Source organism: Phallusia mammillata, chromosome 8, assembly GCF_965637545.1.
Source record: "Phallusia mammillata chromosome 8, kaPhaMamm4.hap1.1, whole genome shotgun sequence".
Classification (NCBI taxonomy): domain Eukaryota; kingdom Metazoa; phylum Chordata; class Ascidiacea; order Phlebobranchia; family Ascidiidae; genus Phallusia; species Phallusia mammillata.
In genome coordinates this window covers 721,827-737,256 of record NC_137259.1, presented here as the reverse complement: position 1 = coordinate 737,256, position 15,430 = coordinate 721,827, and the positions used below count along the sequence as shown (strand labels likewise).

The window sequence follows — 15,430 nt, the reverse complement described above, 5'->3', positions numbered from 1 at the left end:
TTTTTTGAAAACACGCTTGTTGTGTGGCACCTGACATAGAAATAGTTATTCAAAACTTGAATCTTAGTGAAAACAATAAAGCAGTGCAAATTGTCAAGTGTATTAAAGGGTAGATACTTTAACACCAAAAACTAGCGGCACTGGAGTCCGGTTCACTTTGGGTCAAGAAGGTAACGTCAGGTCAAATGTTTGAAAAAGCTTGTTTTTGAAGTTATTTATGATTTTAAACCTTCACCTGACCCGAATAGCCCTAACTGCAGGCATTTCTACAAGTCTGCAAAAAAAAGAAAAAAAAACACAAAAATTAAACGGGATTTGAACCCAAAAATCATGCGCATGAGGCATTGTTTTTTCCACTACACTACAGCAACACTTGCATTCTAGTGGTTTAAACAACAGTAATAAACTTTCATAAACTATTTGTCATTTGACCTAAAGTGAACCGGACTCCAGTGCCGCTAGTTTTTGGTGTTAAAGTATCTACCGTATTAAAGTGTAAAGCAAAAATAAAGTACAAACTGCAAACTGTTAGCAAATTTGGCTTTAAAGCCTAATTTTTTTAACGTTAGTTATTAAAAAAGTTGAATGAAAGATATTAAAACATAGTGTTAACTAAACAGTGCTCTATGTTGCAGCAGCTTACAAAACCAATAATGGAGTCTGTCCTGACAAAGTTTGATGGCAGCACATTTAGCGATTTTCTGAAAGCAAAACCATATAATGAAGATGATATGAGTTGCAAACTTTGTTCAAGGATATTTAAAGACTTAGAAGCTATGAAAGGTCACCTGCAAAATCACTTCAGACATTGTCTATTCTTCAAACACAACGACCAGGATGGTAATGACTGATTTTTTACTAGTTTGCTGAACTATATTTATTAGATTGTAATTACCGGCTTATAAAGTTTTTTACCTTACAGTATGTGCAGCTTACATTTTAATATCCGACCGATATTATTTCCACACCCCTGCTTTTTTATTTTGTATTTAAAATTCTTAGTTGTACTCCGACAGAAAGAAGTGTTATTATGAACAATAGTATCAAACATCAGCACATGCGTCCTACATTATTTTGTTGACACTTCACATGCTACAGTTATGTAAAGATCCACGTTGGGATTCAGCCGGTTTGCACCAGTTCCATACAACTGTGAACTGTCTCATGAAATTTTACGCTTAGCATTAGTGGTTTACTGTCAATGGACATTTTTGTAACAGAACCGGCTGAAAAATATGACTTTTGTGATAGAACCGGCTGACAAAAAATTGAATCCCACCACTGGTAAAGATGCTACTTGGAATTTAATGCAAATAACTACGCTATTACATTATTATTGTGATTTAATTTAAAACATGTTTTTCTGCCACAGTTGGTGCCGTCTCCTGTTCTAAACTATGTGGGGGTAAAAAACGTAAGCGAAACCATTTCCACTGTCCATATTGTCATCAAGTATTCACAAGGTCAACTGGAATTAAAGGTCATATGGCTGCATATAAAGGTATACAGAAAACAAGTCTGCCCACTAATATCAAATATGTACATCCAGTACCACTTTGTAATTGGTGTTTTGCACAAAAAGAAATATATGGGTATATTCATTGCAACCATTATTATGTTTTTGCTTAAAATAAGGATCTTTGAAAATGGCAAAACACCAGAGTTTAAACCAGTGGTTCTTTAAACCTGTGGTTACCAAATGGTAGTTTTTCAAGTGTGTAAGGAGCCACAAAGAACGGGACATCAGAAAATCACTAAAGATTATTACCTTAAAAGCTAAAATAGCAATCTTTGGTGATTTGGTGCAAGCCGCAAAATAAGTAGTTGGGAGTCGCATGCGGCCCTGAGAGCCATGGTTGAGAATCACTGGTTTACCTAATATAGTTTCATTTAATAACACTATATACAAATTATGTTTCAGGTGAATGTCTGAATAAACCTTTCAAGGCAAATGTTCGACTGTCAGGTACGTGTCAGACTTTATTGTTTGTGACATAAAACCTATTGTATGGTCTTACAAGATGACCAAATATTTTTGCTAATTTACAGCAGTGCTCTTTATCCTTTTTTGTTTTGGTGAACCCTTAAAGTTGTTGTGACGAACTCATGCACCCTGTTTACTTGAAAGGTAAACTGAGGTAAAAAGCGATATGAAAAATTATTATGCATATCATCAAGTCAATTAAACCGAGCGGAGCTACCAAAGTTTTACACACTGATCAAAACTTTTGACGTAAATTAACGTCAATCCGCACTGAAAGTGTTAGACATGAACATTTTAAACAAACACAAAGGTTCATTTATACAGTAGTTGAAACCTACATCTTTTTTCTGATATCCTGAAAGACAAATGTTAATGGTTCATTAAAAGTTTGTGATGCACCCTTGTATACACTTTCATACTGGTGCACCCTATACATATTTTGGTGCACTCTAGGGTGCACCATGCACACCGGTTGAAGAGTACTGATTTACAGCACTTGCATTTCAATTAAAGTTATAACCAATATACTTTTACAACATACTTTTACAACGGGCCTCATAACTTCCATATTGTTACAGACACTCCTAAAAATCCTTATTTTGTACAAGTGTTTGACTTCATGTTATGGTTAAATGTTGCAGATAAATCCCAGTAAAGTCATATCAGATAAATACTTACACATAAACACACGTTGGTTTTCTATGTTGTAAATTCTGATGCGGGCTGCTTGTTTTCCACCTCTGATGTAAGGTACTAACAAACAAAATTAGGAGACTTCTAATACCATTCCCTATCTGAAATCATCTTGGGCCTTTAAAGCACCCAATATATGTTTGAATTAATTTTTAACTAACTTGTCACAGGCATTTTCTCAATTTAACTGGTTGAACTTCTCTTTTAAACATTTTACAGTACAATAATTCAAAGTACATGATTGACTAACAAGTAACAAACGTCATAACTAGGGTAAACTTAACGGTTGTTTTATTCCAGATGTTGCTGACAACCTCTTTATGGTGACCGATTCTTCGATGGATTTTCAGTCATCGCTTAGTAGCGTTGACTTGAGTGTGACATATTTTGCCGACAAAACATTTGAGGAATACTTCGAACAACTCAGTGATCATACAAACTGTCCTCTGTGCCAATTTTCCTCCACAAAACCTGGAAGTTTCAAAAATCATCTTTGTCATGTGCATCTTAACTACTCCGTCTGCTTCATCTACAATGAAATCAATTGTAAGTAAATAAAATATTTGTACTAAATTTTTGTATCAAAGTTGAATTACTAGTTGAGCATTAACACAAACTGAACAATATGCTTTTTTATTAGATTAACAGTTTTCAACACAAGTTTGAAAAAAAGTGTTACTAAGCAATCACTTAGAAAAATATGTTTACATCTGTTACTTTGTGTTCTTTTCAATAAGTCTCTTTAGCCTTGGGCAACATTAGTCCTACAAAGAAATAGGTCCTACAAATAGGACTGATATTGAGAAGTCTAAAGATGCACATGACATCTTTCATTAATGCTTCAAATTATTTTAACTGAACTCGTCAAAACGAACCTTATTCAAACAATCATTGCTGTGTATTTTCAGATTGCTGCTTGCCTTGTCGGAAAGGTTGTCAGGGTCCAATAGTTAACAGATTCCACCGAAGTCATTTTCATTGCCCTAACTGCAAAAACATTTTTACCCGAAGTGCAAGTTTCAAAAAACATGTGGCAAGTCGCATAGGTAAACTTTTGCTTGCATTTTTTGTTTCTGTACCTTTACTTGAGCTTTTTTATATTGTAGGAAAATGTGCATTGTCAACTACAATAAACACCACAAATGGAGGTATGCATTTTGTGGTTTTTGTGATATTTTCTCTTAAAAATCTGGGCATGGGTATACAAGATAAAAAAATCAGTTGTAGACAGTTAAAATCAGTGTTTGTGCATCCTTTATTTTTAAATTCTTGCACAGATGAAGTTCTTGATCAGTCTGACTTAGAGGGCAAAGATCCACAAATTGTTTCGGTATTTATCGACAAAGGTGAATTCCATGTTCCACAAGATGGCGCTGATGAGAATGGAATTATTTCTGCCCAGAGCGATTCCTCCGAACAAGAGGAAGACATGCGTGTAACACCGGCTAAACGACAACGAAGTAAGTGATATGATATTTATGATTTTCTTTAACATTACCTTTGTCCAGATTGAGGTTAAATGTACTCATAAGTTCATAAGTTTACAGACCTGGCAAAACATTTGTTCTGTTTATTTCAACTACAACTACAACCGTTTTAGCAAATCAAAACCACTAGAGCTTTAAGTACATTTTAATCATTTTGCGTTTCTGGTTTTTATAATGTAGAAAACATAAAAATCAATTTTGTTACTATAATGGCCACAGTAGTCGCAGAATGAGTAAAGTACACTGAAAGGTTCAGTGAGATATGAATAGTGATGGGACGATACCAGGTTTTGAAGCGAGTACCGATACCGAGTATGATTACCATGTGCATTTGCCTTTGATACAGAGTACTTAAGTGTAGTGTTGTACTTAGTTGTATATCACTGGCTAATTTATCTGCCATGGCCGGGGTACAGGTGTGCACACGCACATGCCGAAAAATGTAATCTTCATGTGATAGAGAAAAAATATACGTAAACTGAACTTTTTTTCTAATTTAGTGCTGTCCGAAGCAAATATTGGCCTAAAGTTGCCCGTATTCTTATGGTGTAAACTGGCCTTTGGTACTCGCACATTGGTATCGAAAACTGAGACAAAATATTTCGATACCGAGTATCGATACCACTGAAATCGTTCGATACCGAGTAACGAGTACCGGGTGCTCGTCCCATCACTAGATATGAACATCTGCAACTTGAATGCATATGTTTGTGCAGCACAGTTTTATACCTCTGTAATGTTTTAACAGGATCTGATATCAACTGCTTTTCTGTACCTATTAACAAGATGTTATTTCCTTATGTTTTAGAATCAAATTTTGCATCCCCTATGATTTCACCACAAGATACAAGTGTCGCCGATGAAATGTTTTTGAAAAGTTTGCTTCCCGAAATGGAAATGATACCAGGGGAGAGAAAGTTTAGCCTCAAAATGGAGATTATGCGATTAATCCACGACGCTGCTTACAAGTGAGGAAGCTGTGTTTAAATGTTTGTGCAAAGAGAAACAGGTTATAGGAGCATCATGTAATAACCTGTGAACCTTGGTACTTTTTGTTCGTCTGGCTTTGTTCTACTTAGCTCTTATTGGCATCCCAGTTGGTTTGTTTATTTTGGTTCTTGTTGGACATGCAACACCTTCATGAGTCTTGTTCGCAATTTGCCCCTTGTTAATTTTGCTAGGTTAAAGCCATGTTGTTTAAGAATATATCTAGTCACACCAGGGTTTGAACCACCAACTTTGTGAGCACACAGCATTTGCGTTAACCACTGGGCCATCTGTCTTGGTCATGATGAACGTTTTTTAACTGGAGAAGACTTTCTCCACAATGTGTTTAGTGGACACACAACATAATATTTAATTTTAGGCCCTTCTGATTTTTAACATGTAAAATTACACACTTGAATAAACTTGTTTTTAAACCTAATTGTAATTAAACCTTACAATTACACTTTTATATATCATTTTCAGATCATGATACTACTTCATGGATGTCCATACTTATTGCAAAGCTGCTTGATCAATCCATAAATGTACGATGGGTGCATAATGGTTTTGTATTGCTGCCATTCTTTATTGGACTACATGACACACAATGAACAAGCACCGAAAACCTTTGCAAATACAGAAATACAAGACAGTTGGCAGTAGTACATTATAAAACTGATTAATGGCATACTTCTTTTGATGAGAGGAGACATAAAGAGGTATAAGAGTTTAATTGTCATATCAGAGGCACTAAATCCATTTCGTTTTGAAACCACATGCAATTTAAAGCACAAAATTAGCTTATTTAACCTGAAAGCAGAATTAATGCAAAGTATCAGAAGAATATTATCATTCAGCCGTTACTAAGGAAAGAATAGCATTGGTAACGTCCATTGACTGATCATCTGTGAGAACGATGTCCCATGCGTCCATAAAACTGTCTAGGAGGACGTCAACCTTTGAAAAACAAACAATTGTTATTTGAATTAGTTGTCATCTTCGGTGCAATGATGATGTTCTGTATTTGTGTGCTTCTTCCCAAAATAAATGTTATACAGAGTGGGCTAAACGTTTTTGTTACATTTTATGTTTGGTTAGGAAAAAGAGTAGTGATGGGACGATACCAGGTTTTGAAGCGAGTAACGATACCAAGTACAAGTACCACATGTATATACCTTCGATACCGAGTACCGAGTACTTAGGTGTAGTGTTGTACTTAGTTGTATATCAATGGTTAATTTATCTGTCATCGTCGGGGTACAGGCGTGCACACACACATGCCGAAAAATGTAATCTCCACGTGATAGCGAAAAAGAGCTACGTAACCTGGCGGAACTTTTTCCCGATTTTGTGCTGTCCGAAGCAAATATTGGCATAAAGTTGCCCGTATTCTTATGGTGTAAATCGGCCTTTGGTACTCGAACGTTGGTATCGAAAACTGAGGCAAAATATTTCGATACTGAGTACGAGTATCGATACCACTGAAATCGTTAGATACCATCGATACCGAGTACCGAATACCGGGTACCCGTCCCATCACTACAAAAGAGGATTCAATTAAAGTTCTTACTTGTTTATTTGATGCCTATCTGTAAGAACAAAGCCTCATGTCTTTACAGTTTTAAAACATTAGGTGATCGTACTACACATTGTAAGCTGCACAGTTTTAACCTATAAGATCTCATCAGTGCGGCTGGTGACAAAGCATTGGCCGTATTGGCTAGTGTAACCGTCCAATAGCACTCCAGTTCATTGGGTGCAGCAAGCTGAAAAGCCACGCCTCACCCACCTGTTCGATGCCACAACTGGGCAATAACGACAGATTTAGGCTCAGTGTCACAATATCAATGTAAAAGCATTGGGCCAATACATGATACGCTGCAGATAGTGCACACTGTTTCAAACACACTAATGAGATATTTTAGGTCAAACATGTATTGTTTCAAAGCTTTTATAGTACTACACATTGTTACATAATCCTTATTACTAACTTTATCATTTAAATAACCGATCTTGAGACAAGTGGAAACATCCTCCACTCCGTCAGCCATGTGCAGATCTCCCATCGAGTCACCCAGCAATAAAATATTATGTCGGTGTCGAATATCGTTAAAGTATTGAGAATGACAAAGTGAACCCTCGTTTTTGTTGAAAACATGGATCAAATCACTCAAGAACCCAATCATTTTGCCCTGAAACAAATAAGATAAACATATTTAAACTGGTGGTTATTAAATTAGGATACCCCCTGGTGGGTTATTAAAGGGTGCTGAACTAAATCTGCCCAGTAAGAACAGAATATAGCAAAGAAAATTTGGTCATCTAACTCCATATATGTCCATTACAAGCAAGTTTGTTTTTTTTGCAATATTTACAACTTCTAACATAAAATCCAAAATTGATGAACTGGAGTCAACTCCAACTGGTGTACAAGCTTAAACTGTACCAGGATTTTTAGTAAAGTGGTGTTTGGAATCAAACAAGCTGCCAAGGGCCATTGTGCAGGCAACTCCAGTAGACTAGCCTTCTTCTCTCTTGTGATAGCCTCAAATCCCTTCCTGACTAATGGTAAGCCACAGTTTGGGATTAAGTATGCAATAAAATGGATCTTGACCAGAATCATATGTTAAACCAAACCTACAGGAATCTTGTGAAAATGTAAAAAACAGGAACCTTTTCATTGAACTTCATAAAGTTGGATACAATCTTCATGTTGGGGTGAAAAGTAGATTTTTGTGAAATAACTTCCTTTAAAATGTCTCCAACCCCGGCAGAAAATATGAGAAGTGGAACAGAGTGACTGTTGAGTAACGTAAACATTTCATCACAACCATCCCTGTGACAAAAATGAGCAAAAAAATTGGCATCAGTGGAAGCTAGAGAGTAGTAAGTGAAAGAGGTTTATGCACAGTTGTTCCAAGACAAAATACTTCCCAAAACTAATACTTCCCAAAAAGACCAAAACTACCAACAATAAAATGATCCAATTTTATGAAACTTTGATTTGTAGTAAATACCCTACCAAGTGGTCACTGACCTATACAACAAAAATTGGTGTGCATAATTATGTATTTTAAACTTTAGCACTTACTTCAATCGAACGTTTGATTCTCGCACTGAATCTGCAATGTGATCCTTAAGAATATTGGCACCAAGCATGATTGTGTGCGACTTCTCATACCTGCAACAAACACAAAACATATAAAGGCACGATGCTAGAAGGTCGGCCATTATGAAGCACATTACCATCACCATTCAATCATGTAGGGGATCTTCTCCTTTATTGTCATGTTGTGGTCGATTTCAATGCTGTAGTATTTTGTTTTCAGTTCTTGTAGCTCCATTCTCGTACTTTCTGACATAACTAGACCTGATTCAAGAATTCCTACGAAAATATTTGTAAAGTTAAAAATTGGTTGTATAGTTTAAAACTTAGGAACACTACACAAAGACTTGAAAAGTAATTTAATGTAACACATAACTGCCAGAGTACTTGTGTATATAGAATACATCATGCAGACGTTTTAACAATCGCTGTTGTCACCATGTGCAGGTTGTCAATCAAGCTGGAGAACGTGCATGATGTATTCTATATACACCAGTTCTTTGGCTGTTATGTTTATGATTAGTTTACAACTGTTTTTGTAAGGTCGAAAAGAGTAGCAAGGTTGAGACAAAATTTGTAGTGCAGCTCACCATGGCAACTTGGGCAAACTTTGCCTTTGTAAGAATGACGACTCAGCGTTCTGTCAAAATCACTGATGACCTGTGCAAAAATGCAAGAAAGCTGAAATAAGCGGATATATTTCAAGTATTTTAAAAGTTGAACCAGTGCCATGGTCCATTTAACCTATTTAATCATAGAAGATGTGGCAAACTGCAAAACACAGCTCAAAAATCTCTCAACCTAAGTGCAGCACAAATAGCAGTTAACAAGTTTACACCATTTACCAAAACAGTGAGGAATACAACCACAAAAGTGATTCTCCCAAAAAAAGTTAACAGAATCTAGGCAGAAGTGGCTGATTGATACATTTTGAATTGGTGAAACAAACTCTCATTGAACCACATTACCCAAAACATTATGTAGCACACAAACCTGAAGGGACTTGGATCCACCTTTCATCAATGCCTTGATTTTCTCATTTACAGCAGTTTTGTCTTTTATGTGAACATTGGGACCAGTTAGAATATCCATGGTTTGATTTAACAACGATTTCCCTCGTAAATTAACAACTGAAAAACAAAGCAATCCACAAAACTTTAACATGAGGCGCCTAGTTTTCGTTGCATGAACTTTTTTTGTTCATCAGCAATTCACATTATCATTTACAGCTACTTTGCTTACAATTAAGTTACTATTGCTATATTACGTAAGCAATAGTATTGCTGCAATACCATTCACAATTTTATAAATTACAAAAGCGAGGTACCTGTATTTTGTTTAAAAACACCGCACAATACAAGCAACACGACTGCAGTGATTCCAATTTATTCACGAAATATAAATTTGCCGAACAGCTGCCAAGAGTTCGCATGAAATTGGAAAATACAAAGCAAAACAAATCAACTTTTTTGCTTCAAGCACATGTGACAACCATAGAGATCGTATAAAAAGTAATTAAAAATAAATTTGCACAAAACATACTTATACCAAACTCATGTCTTCTTTGTGTTAAAGCTAAAAAAATATGTTGTTTTAAACATTTCTGTAGCCGGAATTATTGTTCTATTATCATTGTTTAATTGTGACATTTCGTTGTTACGCTAAATCGCCCGGGGGCTTTCCAATACAGCACTGCGTTTGCTGGTTGGCTTGGAAGGGTTTTTAGGTATTTGTTGTGACATATACAGCTGAAATAGTTATAAGATGGCAAAGCGGTGGCGTAGAAGTATAAACCGCATGTCAGGCATAATCAGGACCTTCACATTTCTTCTATCTATCCTATGTTTCTTTCATATTTACCAGGTAAGACATTGTTTTATTAACTGTCTGTGGCAACTGTAACTAAAAATACACGACAATGTTTTGTAATTTGAAGATGTTCACCTTGGTTTGATGTTTGTCTAAGTTATAATTGTTCAATTATTAGGCGAACCTTTACGCTACAAACAATGTGGAAATCGCACGTCGCAAAAAGCACATGCTCTTTCTGGCTCATGAACAACTGTTGAACGAACATAAAGGTAGGTTAACTGGAAACTTATGCAAACAGTTACTTACATCGTGTTTATAAACTGTTTCAGTTGTTTATTGTTTGTTGTTAAAGACCAACAAAAAAACCACAAACAGAACAACGTCGAGAAAAAGTTGATGATAGTCGAAGCAAAGATGAAAGACAAAATACAAACCAATGATTTTTGCAAGCCAAAGACTGGTTTAGTGTTTGTCAAAACTCACAAAACAGGTTGGTACAAAATAACACGCATCTGCCAGTGATTTAAGCGGTTATGTTCAAGCTAATTATGCATAAAAGGAAAATTGGCAATTTCATGAATGAAAGACGGTTACTGTACCAGCCCGTACGAAGCTTAAACTTGCGTATGTGTTTCAGCAAGCACCACCATCACAAACATCATATTACGGTACGCTGCGAAGCGCCAGTTAGTGGTCGGCTTACCTCCAGAACGACGATGGGAATTAGGGGGTTACCCTGCTTCGTTTGATCCCAGGATTGTGACGCCACAAGTGAAAAGATACGACGTATTGTGTCATCACATGAGGTGGGTACTTTAGCACTTGGCATCGTCAATAAAGGTAAAAAGTTTAACTGATTGGAATTGGGATTTTGACCAAGAACCAAACACTTCTCATGTACAGATACGACCACAAGCACGTGAGCAGAGTTATGCCCAAAGACACGACAACTCTAACAGTGCTACGCGAACCTAGCGACTGTTTCGAATCCGGTTTCGGTTTCTTTCGTGACTGGCCTTACTCCGCGTGGTTTGAGAACCAAACTAAACCGGGCACCCTTGAGAAATTCGTGGATGATCCCGACTCTTACTACAACCGCTCAACTCCTTGGTTCTTTAGAGCGAGAAATTACATGGCGTTCGACCTGGGTAAGAATCTAAACAAGCAATTAAGTCGCCTTCTGCCAAATGTGACCATAACATGTAGTAATTGTGTTTTCGAGGCAAAACGTATGAAATTTATAGGTGAAATGTAAGTACCAAAGTTGTTAGAAAACATAGAAAAATGTTTCAAGATTTCAGCACGATTTTTGAAAGAACGAACCAGCTTATTACAGTCAACCGAACGAACTTATAGTTGTGGGAATTGGTTTAAACTATTAAGAATAAAATGTACTTTACGAAAATTGCTTTGTGGAATAGAACATGGAAAAAAATTGTTGGAATGTTGTAAATGTTAATGACGTCATCATTACAGGTTTCGACCCAGATCGTAGTGACGTCACTTATGCGAAGTACGCTGCTCACAAAATGGATGAGTGGTTTGGCCTGGTGTTGATAACTGAGAAGCTCGACGAATCGCTCATACTATTAAAATGTTCGTGTTTCAAGCCTTTAATCTTAGAAGTTTGCAAACATGAAGTCTAAATCGCCTTTTTTGTTGCCTTTAGACCTATTATGTATGGAGACTTACGACGAAATTATCTACATTCGACTAAAAGTTCGTCAACCCGATGCTAAACAGGAGGTATCCGATGAGCTTAAGGAAAAGATACGTAAATGGAACTCACTGGACACTCGAATTTACGAACACTTCGCAAAGAAACTTGAGGACAAGGTCATATTTGTGCCACAAGCGTCAATGTAAATCAGGTCCTATAATTCATGTTTGCCGTCTATAGATTGACGCATACGGCAGAGATCGGATGGAAAATGAACTCACAAACTTTCGTGGCTTGTTGAACAAGACAAGGAAAAGGTATGACAAGATTTAGTTCACTGTGTCCTTAATAGAAAACCCACACACAGTCAGCATGTCGGTTTAACTGGTGTAAGCTCGAAATCATATGTGAATCACTTGTTTATATTTTGGTTCTGCCCACGTGCTACTTCTATTATAAGCCACTGTAATATTCTCATCAATGGAGAAACATGTACGTGTAAGTCAATGTACGCAAGGCAACTGAGCAGGTGTGGGACAAACGCACATGTTACATGTTAAGTAAAGGAGAAAAGTTGTGAATTCAAGGTGTGTTCAAAAATTGAAGGATCTTCGACTGCCTCGATTGGTATTCACTAGGGCTGTTATCAAACAAATAATTATTTGATTATTTGAAATTTTTAATTATTTGAAAATTTATCAAATAATTTTTTACTCATTTCAAATAATCAAATAATTTTTTCCTGTGCAGTACACCTCGATATATGTACAAAATCAATTTATTTGAACACATTGGTGACATTGTTATGGAATTGCGGTTACACAAAATCACTTATGTTTTCAGCCTTCCATTAATGTTCATTACCCATCCCCAAAAATGTTGGACAAAAAAGCATGACAATTTACTGTTTATTCCGGTATTAGTTACACCCAGAAATAATTTATGTTTTTCGTGCAAGTGATTAAAATGGTAGAGATCACAACTCAATTCAGCCAGTATCCAAGAAAAAGTTGTAATGGTGTAAAAATACACACGGAATATGTTCATGTGCTTTTGCCAAATTACAGAGATTAATTGAAACATGTCTCTGTCTGTACTAAATATTGTTTTAAACAGAAAAAAAGATGTAGCCTAGATTTTTTTCAACCATCCTTATTTAATAATAACTCTGGGCCTTGTGTATCCGATATTCTGAATTATTTGAATTGTTTGATTTGAAAGGAAAAAAAATATTTGATTATTTGAAAAATTAAAAACCTTTATTTGAAAACAGCCCTAGTATTCACCACTCCACGCCAGAAAAGGGTGACATGGTGGTACTTACCCATTTTAACCCAAAACTCGGTGGGTTTTCCCCATTAACATCCCAAACCAATGGTGGGATTCAGCCGGTTCGCACCAGTTCTATAGCATCTGCTCACGATATTTTGAGATCAGCAAACCGGTTAGCGTTACTGGTTACTTTCAATGGACTTTTTGTAACAGAATCGACTGAAAAATACGACTTTTGTGATAGAACTGGTTGACAAAAATTTGAATCCCACTACTGCCCCAAACCATGGTGCCTTGGTTCAAATTCCTCTTTTTGCCCCAAAACTTTGTTCAATCCACACAACCTCAAATCATCCATTAACTTGTCAGATGTGTTGATGAATACGACAGAAGAGACATGAAACCTTGGGTGAGTCGAATCAGATTGAAGGAAGATGCAGATGAACAATGTGATAAGTTGTCGTGGGGAGAGGTAAGACGTTTCACTGATCAGCGAATCGTACAGGGTTGGGTTGTTCAGCATCACACACAACTGCAGGCAATTTGTGTGCAAGATTGCCAGTAGAAATTTTGGTGAAATTCATTTTGAATGTTCAAGGTTAAGTTCAACTAATGTCGAAAAATTGCAACGTTTAAGGAGAAAAATATATTTGCGAAAAATGTTTTGGACCGGATGGCATAGATGCCTAAAATGAAATAGGTTAAATAGGAAATAATCAAAACGAAACGCAATTGTATGAAAAACAAAGTAACTTAGTTATTATCACGGTATTAGTGTATAAACATTTGCTGAATGCCCTCTACCCAGAGGGGGAATTCAACCGGTTCGCACCGGTTCCATAGAACCGTCTCACAAAATTTAATGAGATCAGCGAACCGGTTAGCATTACTGGTTACTGTCAATGGACTTTTTGCAACAGAACCGGCTGAAAAATATGAATTTTGTGATAGAACCGGCTGACAAAAAAATCGAATCCCATCACTGCCTCTACCCCCAAGAGAGTCACAACTAATTCATGTCTGTATAAAGGTCAAATTTGGCGATTACATTCGCGAGAAACAACTGAGCTACACCGACACATTGTCACTTCACCAACCCACCTACGATGAAATTAGTAGGATGCTTGCTGAGGCACAAAAGAAGATTATTGGAGAGGAAGGTGTACGGACGTCTGCATAAGTTTGCGACAATACACTGTTATTAGATTATTTTTGCATTCGCACATTTTTCTTCCAACCGCCTGTGAATTGTTTTTGTCGTTTTTTGGCTGAGGTTAAGAAATTCAAAGTTTGCTATTTTCTGCATGTACGACAAAAAGACGTTTGTATACATTCTAAATTGGTATGTTTATGGTACACAAAACATTTTGCAAAATACCTTTCTGAGGCAAATTGTAAAGTAAATATGCTATTGAGTCTGAGGCATGCGTTTACTAAAAGTCGAAAAAAAAATCAGATTTTATGTGGGCGGTAAAAAAATCCCCAGCGTCATATGTCACGTGACCAATTGCCGTTGGCTAATATCACGTGACTAATCGCTAATGGCAACCAACACAGTCATGAGCTTAACTTAAAAACCAAGGAAATCCCCTGAAAGTGTTTCCTCCAATTTTGTAAGTCATGAAAGGCTAATGTAAGTCAATACTGCGTCTTCGGTGAAATTATAACGGAGGCATAAGATAAGTCACGTTGTGCTTTAATTCTGTTGAGGTTAAAATGTCAAATGTAGCGCGGAGTCGACATAAAAGTCACCCAAAGTTATGCGTCTCGTGTGAGAATGTCACATATTGATAGTGCAGCCGTAGTTCTGGTGATTAAACATTTCAAAGTCCGTATTGAAAGTTGCCCTGTCACGTTCAGAAAGGGCTGGACATTGCGGCAAAGGTTTTAGCGGACAATATATTTGTAGCGAAACTGCAGTGATTACACGCCTAACAGTTTTAGTAGACGACATAGAATAAGTAGAGGCTGAGTGTCAATTGTTGGTTGCGCCTATTTCAGCTTTGTGTAACCCGACCAGTGCTGCAAGCATACCAAGAAATGTACGTTTTAAAACCTTATTTTAACCATAGCTAAAAAGTATTGTTTGTAAGAAACGTTAAAGACACAAATTTCTTTTGCGAGGTAATGAAGACCTTTACTAGAAAGAAGTACACAGTTAAAGGCAATTTAAATTTGCGGTGAAACAGACGGAAAGCGCTTTTTGTGGGACAAATAGTTTAACAAACCCCAACACAATCGAGGTTTCAGCAAATTATTACCCGAAGTGATCTCGGTCACCGAAGTTTGAATGTCCGGGGCAAAATAATCATAATGCCAGTTTCGACACAAATTTACATACACTGACCGATAATTATAACACGACTGGTGTAAAAGATGGTTGTTAGACGTAATTATCCGCCGATAAGTAGAATTTCCCACATGGTAAC

At 36.6% G+C, this 15,430-nt stretch overlaps 3 protein-coding genes across 5 annotated transcripts; 2 read left to right on the top strand and 1 right to left on the bottom strand.

The window, feature by feature from the left end:
• Nucleotides 1–635: 635 nt before the first annotated feature.
• On the top strand, nt 636–6,220 carry LOC145203672 (uncharacterized). The gene is made up of 9 exons (XM_080075930.1): nt 636–840; nt 1,373–1,501; nt 1,922–1,966; nt 2,978–3,223; nt 3,586–3,723; nt 3,784–3,825; nt 3,955–4,137; nt 4,973–5,132; nt 5,635–6,220. The coding sequence occupies exons 1-9, from the start codon at nt 654–656 to the stop codon at nt 5,639–5,641; spliced, it is 1,137 nt and encodes a 378-aa protein (XP_079932056.1). The 5' UTR covers nt 636–653; the 3' UTR covers nt 5,642–6,220.
• Nucleotides 5,707–9,721, bottom strand: LOC145203673 (cytosolic 5'-nucleotidase 3A-like). The gene is made up of 8 exons (XM_080075931.1): nt 9,585–9,721; nt 9,251–9,387; nt 8,848–8,917; nt 8,404–8,536; nt 8,243–8,332; nt 7,825–7,987; nt 7,143–7,343; nt 5,707–6,108 (listed from the first exon to the last, which is right to left on the bottom strand). The coding sequence occupies exons 2-8, from the start codon at nt 9,347–9,349 to the stop codon at nt 6,001–6,003; spliced, it is 864 nt and encodes a 287-aa protein (XP_079932057.1). The 5' UTR covers nt 9,350–9,387; nt 9,585–9,721; the 3' UTR covers nt 5,707–6,000.
• A 245-nt stretch (nt 9,722–9,966) lies between these two features.
• Nucleotides 9,967–14,422, top strand: LOC145203671 (galactosylceramide sulfotransferase-like). Of its 3 annotated transcripts, XM_080075926.1 has the most exons (10): nt 9,968–10,120; nt 10,245–10,338; nt 10,422–10,559; nt 10,707–10,875; nt 10,973–11,217; nt 11,546–11,665; nt 11,739–11,905; nt 11,970–12,046; nt 13,371–13,473; nt 14,032–14,422. In XM_080075926.1, the coding sequence occupies exons 1-10, from the start codon at nt 10,022–10,024 to the stop codon at nt 14,179–14,181; spliced, it is 1,362 nt and encodes a 453-aa protein (XP_079932052.1). In that variant the 5' UTR covers nt 9,968–10,021; the 3' UTR covers nt 14,182–14,422. The 3 variants fall into 3 exon arrangements, with proteins under 3 accessions (XP_079932055.1, XP_079932052.1, XP_079932054.1); XM_080075929.1 differs by lacking the exons at nt 13,371–13,473; nt 14,032–14,422 and adding an exon at nt 13,215–13,364 and having other exon boundaries at nt 9,967–10,120; XM_080075928.1 differs by lacking the exon at nt 11,546–11,665.
• The last annotated feature ends 1,008 nt before the right edge of the window (nt 14,423–15,430 follow it).

What these genes read in the sequence shown, in the direction of transcription:
- LOC145203672 (XM_080075930.1), top strand. Translation starts at nt 654, where the DNA reads ATGGAGTCTGTCCTGACAAAGTTTGATGGCAGCACATTTAGCGATTTT. An exon ending in CAAACACAACGACCAGGATG is followed by an intron (nt 841 to 1,372) that starts GTAATGACTGAT and finishes TTTCTGCCACAG; the next exon opens with TTGGTGCCGTCTCCTGTTCT. An exon ending in ACATGTGGCAAGTCGCATAG is followed by an intron (nt 3,724 to 3,783) that starts GTAAACTTTTGC and finishes TTTATATTGTAG; the next exon opens with GAAAATGTGCATTGTCAACT.
- LOC145203673 (XM_080075931.1), bottom strand. Translation starts at nt 9,349, where the DNA reads ATGGATATTCTAACTGGTCCCAATGTTCACATAAAAGACAAAACTGCT. An exon ending in GTGGATCCAAGTCCCTTCAG is followed by an intron (nt 8,918 to 9,250) that starts GTTTGTGTGCTA and finishes ATTTTTGCACAG; the next exon opens with GTCATCAGTGATTTTGACAG. An exon ending in AGTTTGCCCAAGTTGCCATG is followed by an intron (nt 8,537 to 8,847) that starts GTGAGCTGCACT and finishes ATATTTTCGTAG; the next exon opens with GAATTCTTGAATCAGGTCTA.
- LOC145203671 (XM_080075926.1), top strand. Translation starts at nt 10,022, where the DNA reads ATGGCAAAGCGGTGGCGTAGAAGTATAAACCGCATGTCAGGCATAATC. An exon ending in TTACATGGCGTTCGACCTGG is followed by an intron (nt 11,218 to 11,545) that starts GTAAGAATCTAA and finishes TCATCATTACAG; the next exon opens with GTTTCGACCCAGATCGTAGT. An exon ending in CAAAGAAACTTGAGGACAAG is followed by an intron (nt 11,906 to 11,969) that starts GTCATATTTGTG and finishes TGCCGTCTATAG; the next exon opens with ATTGACGCATACGGCAGAGA.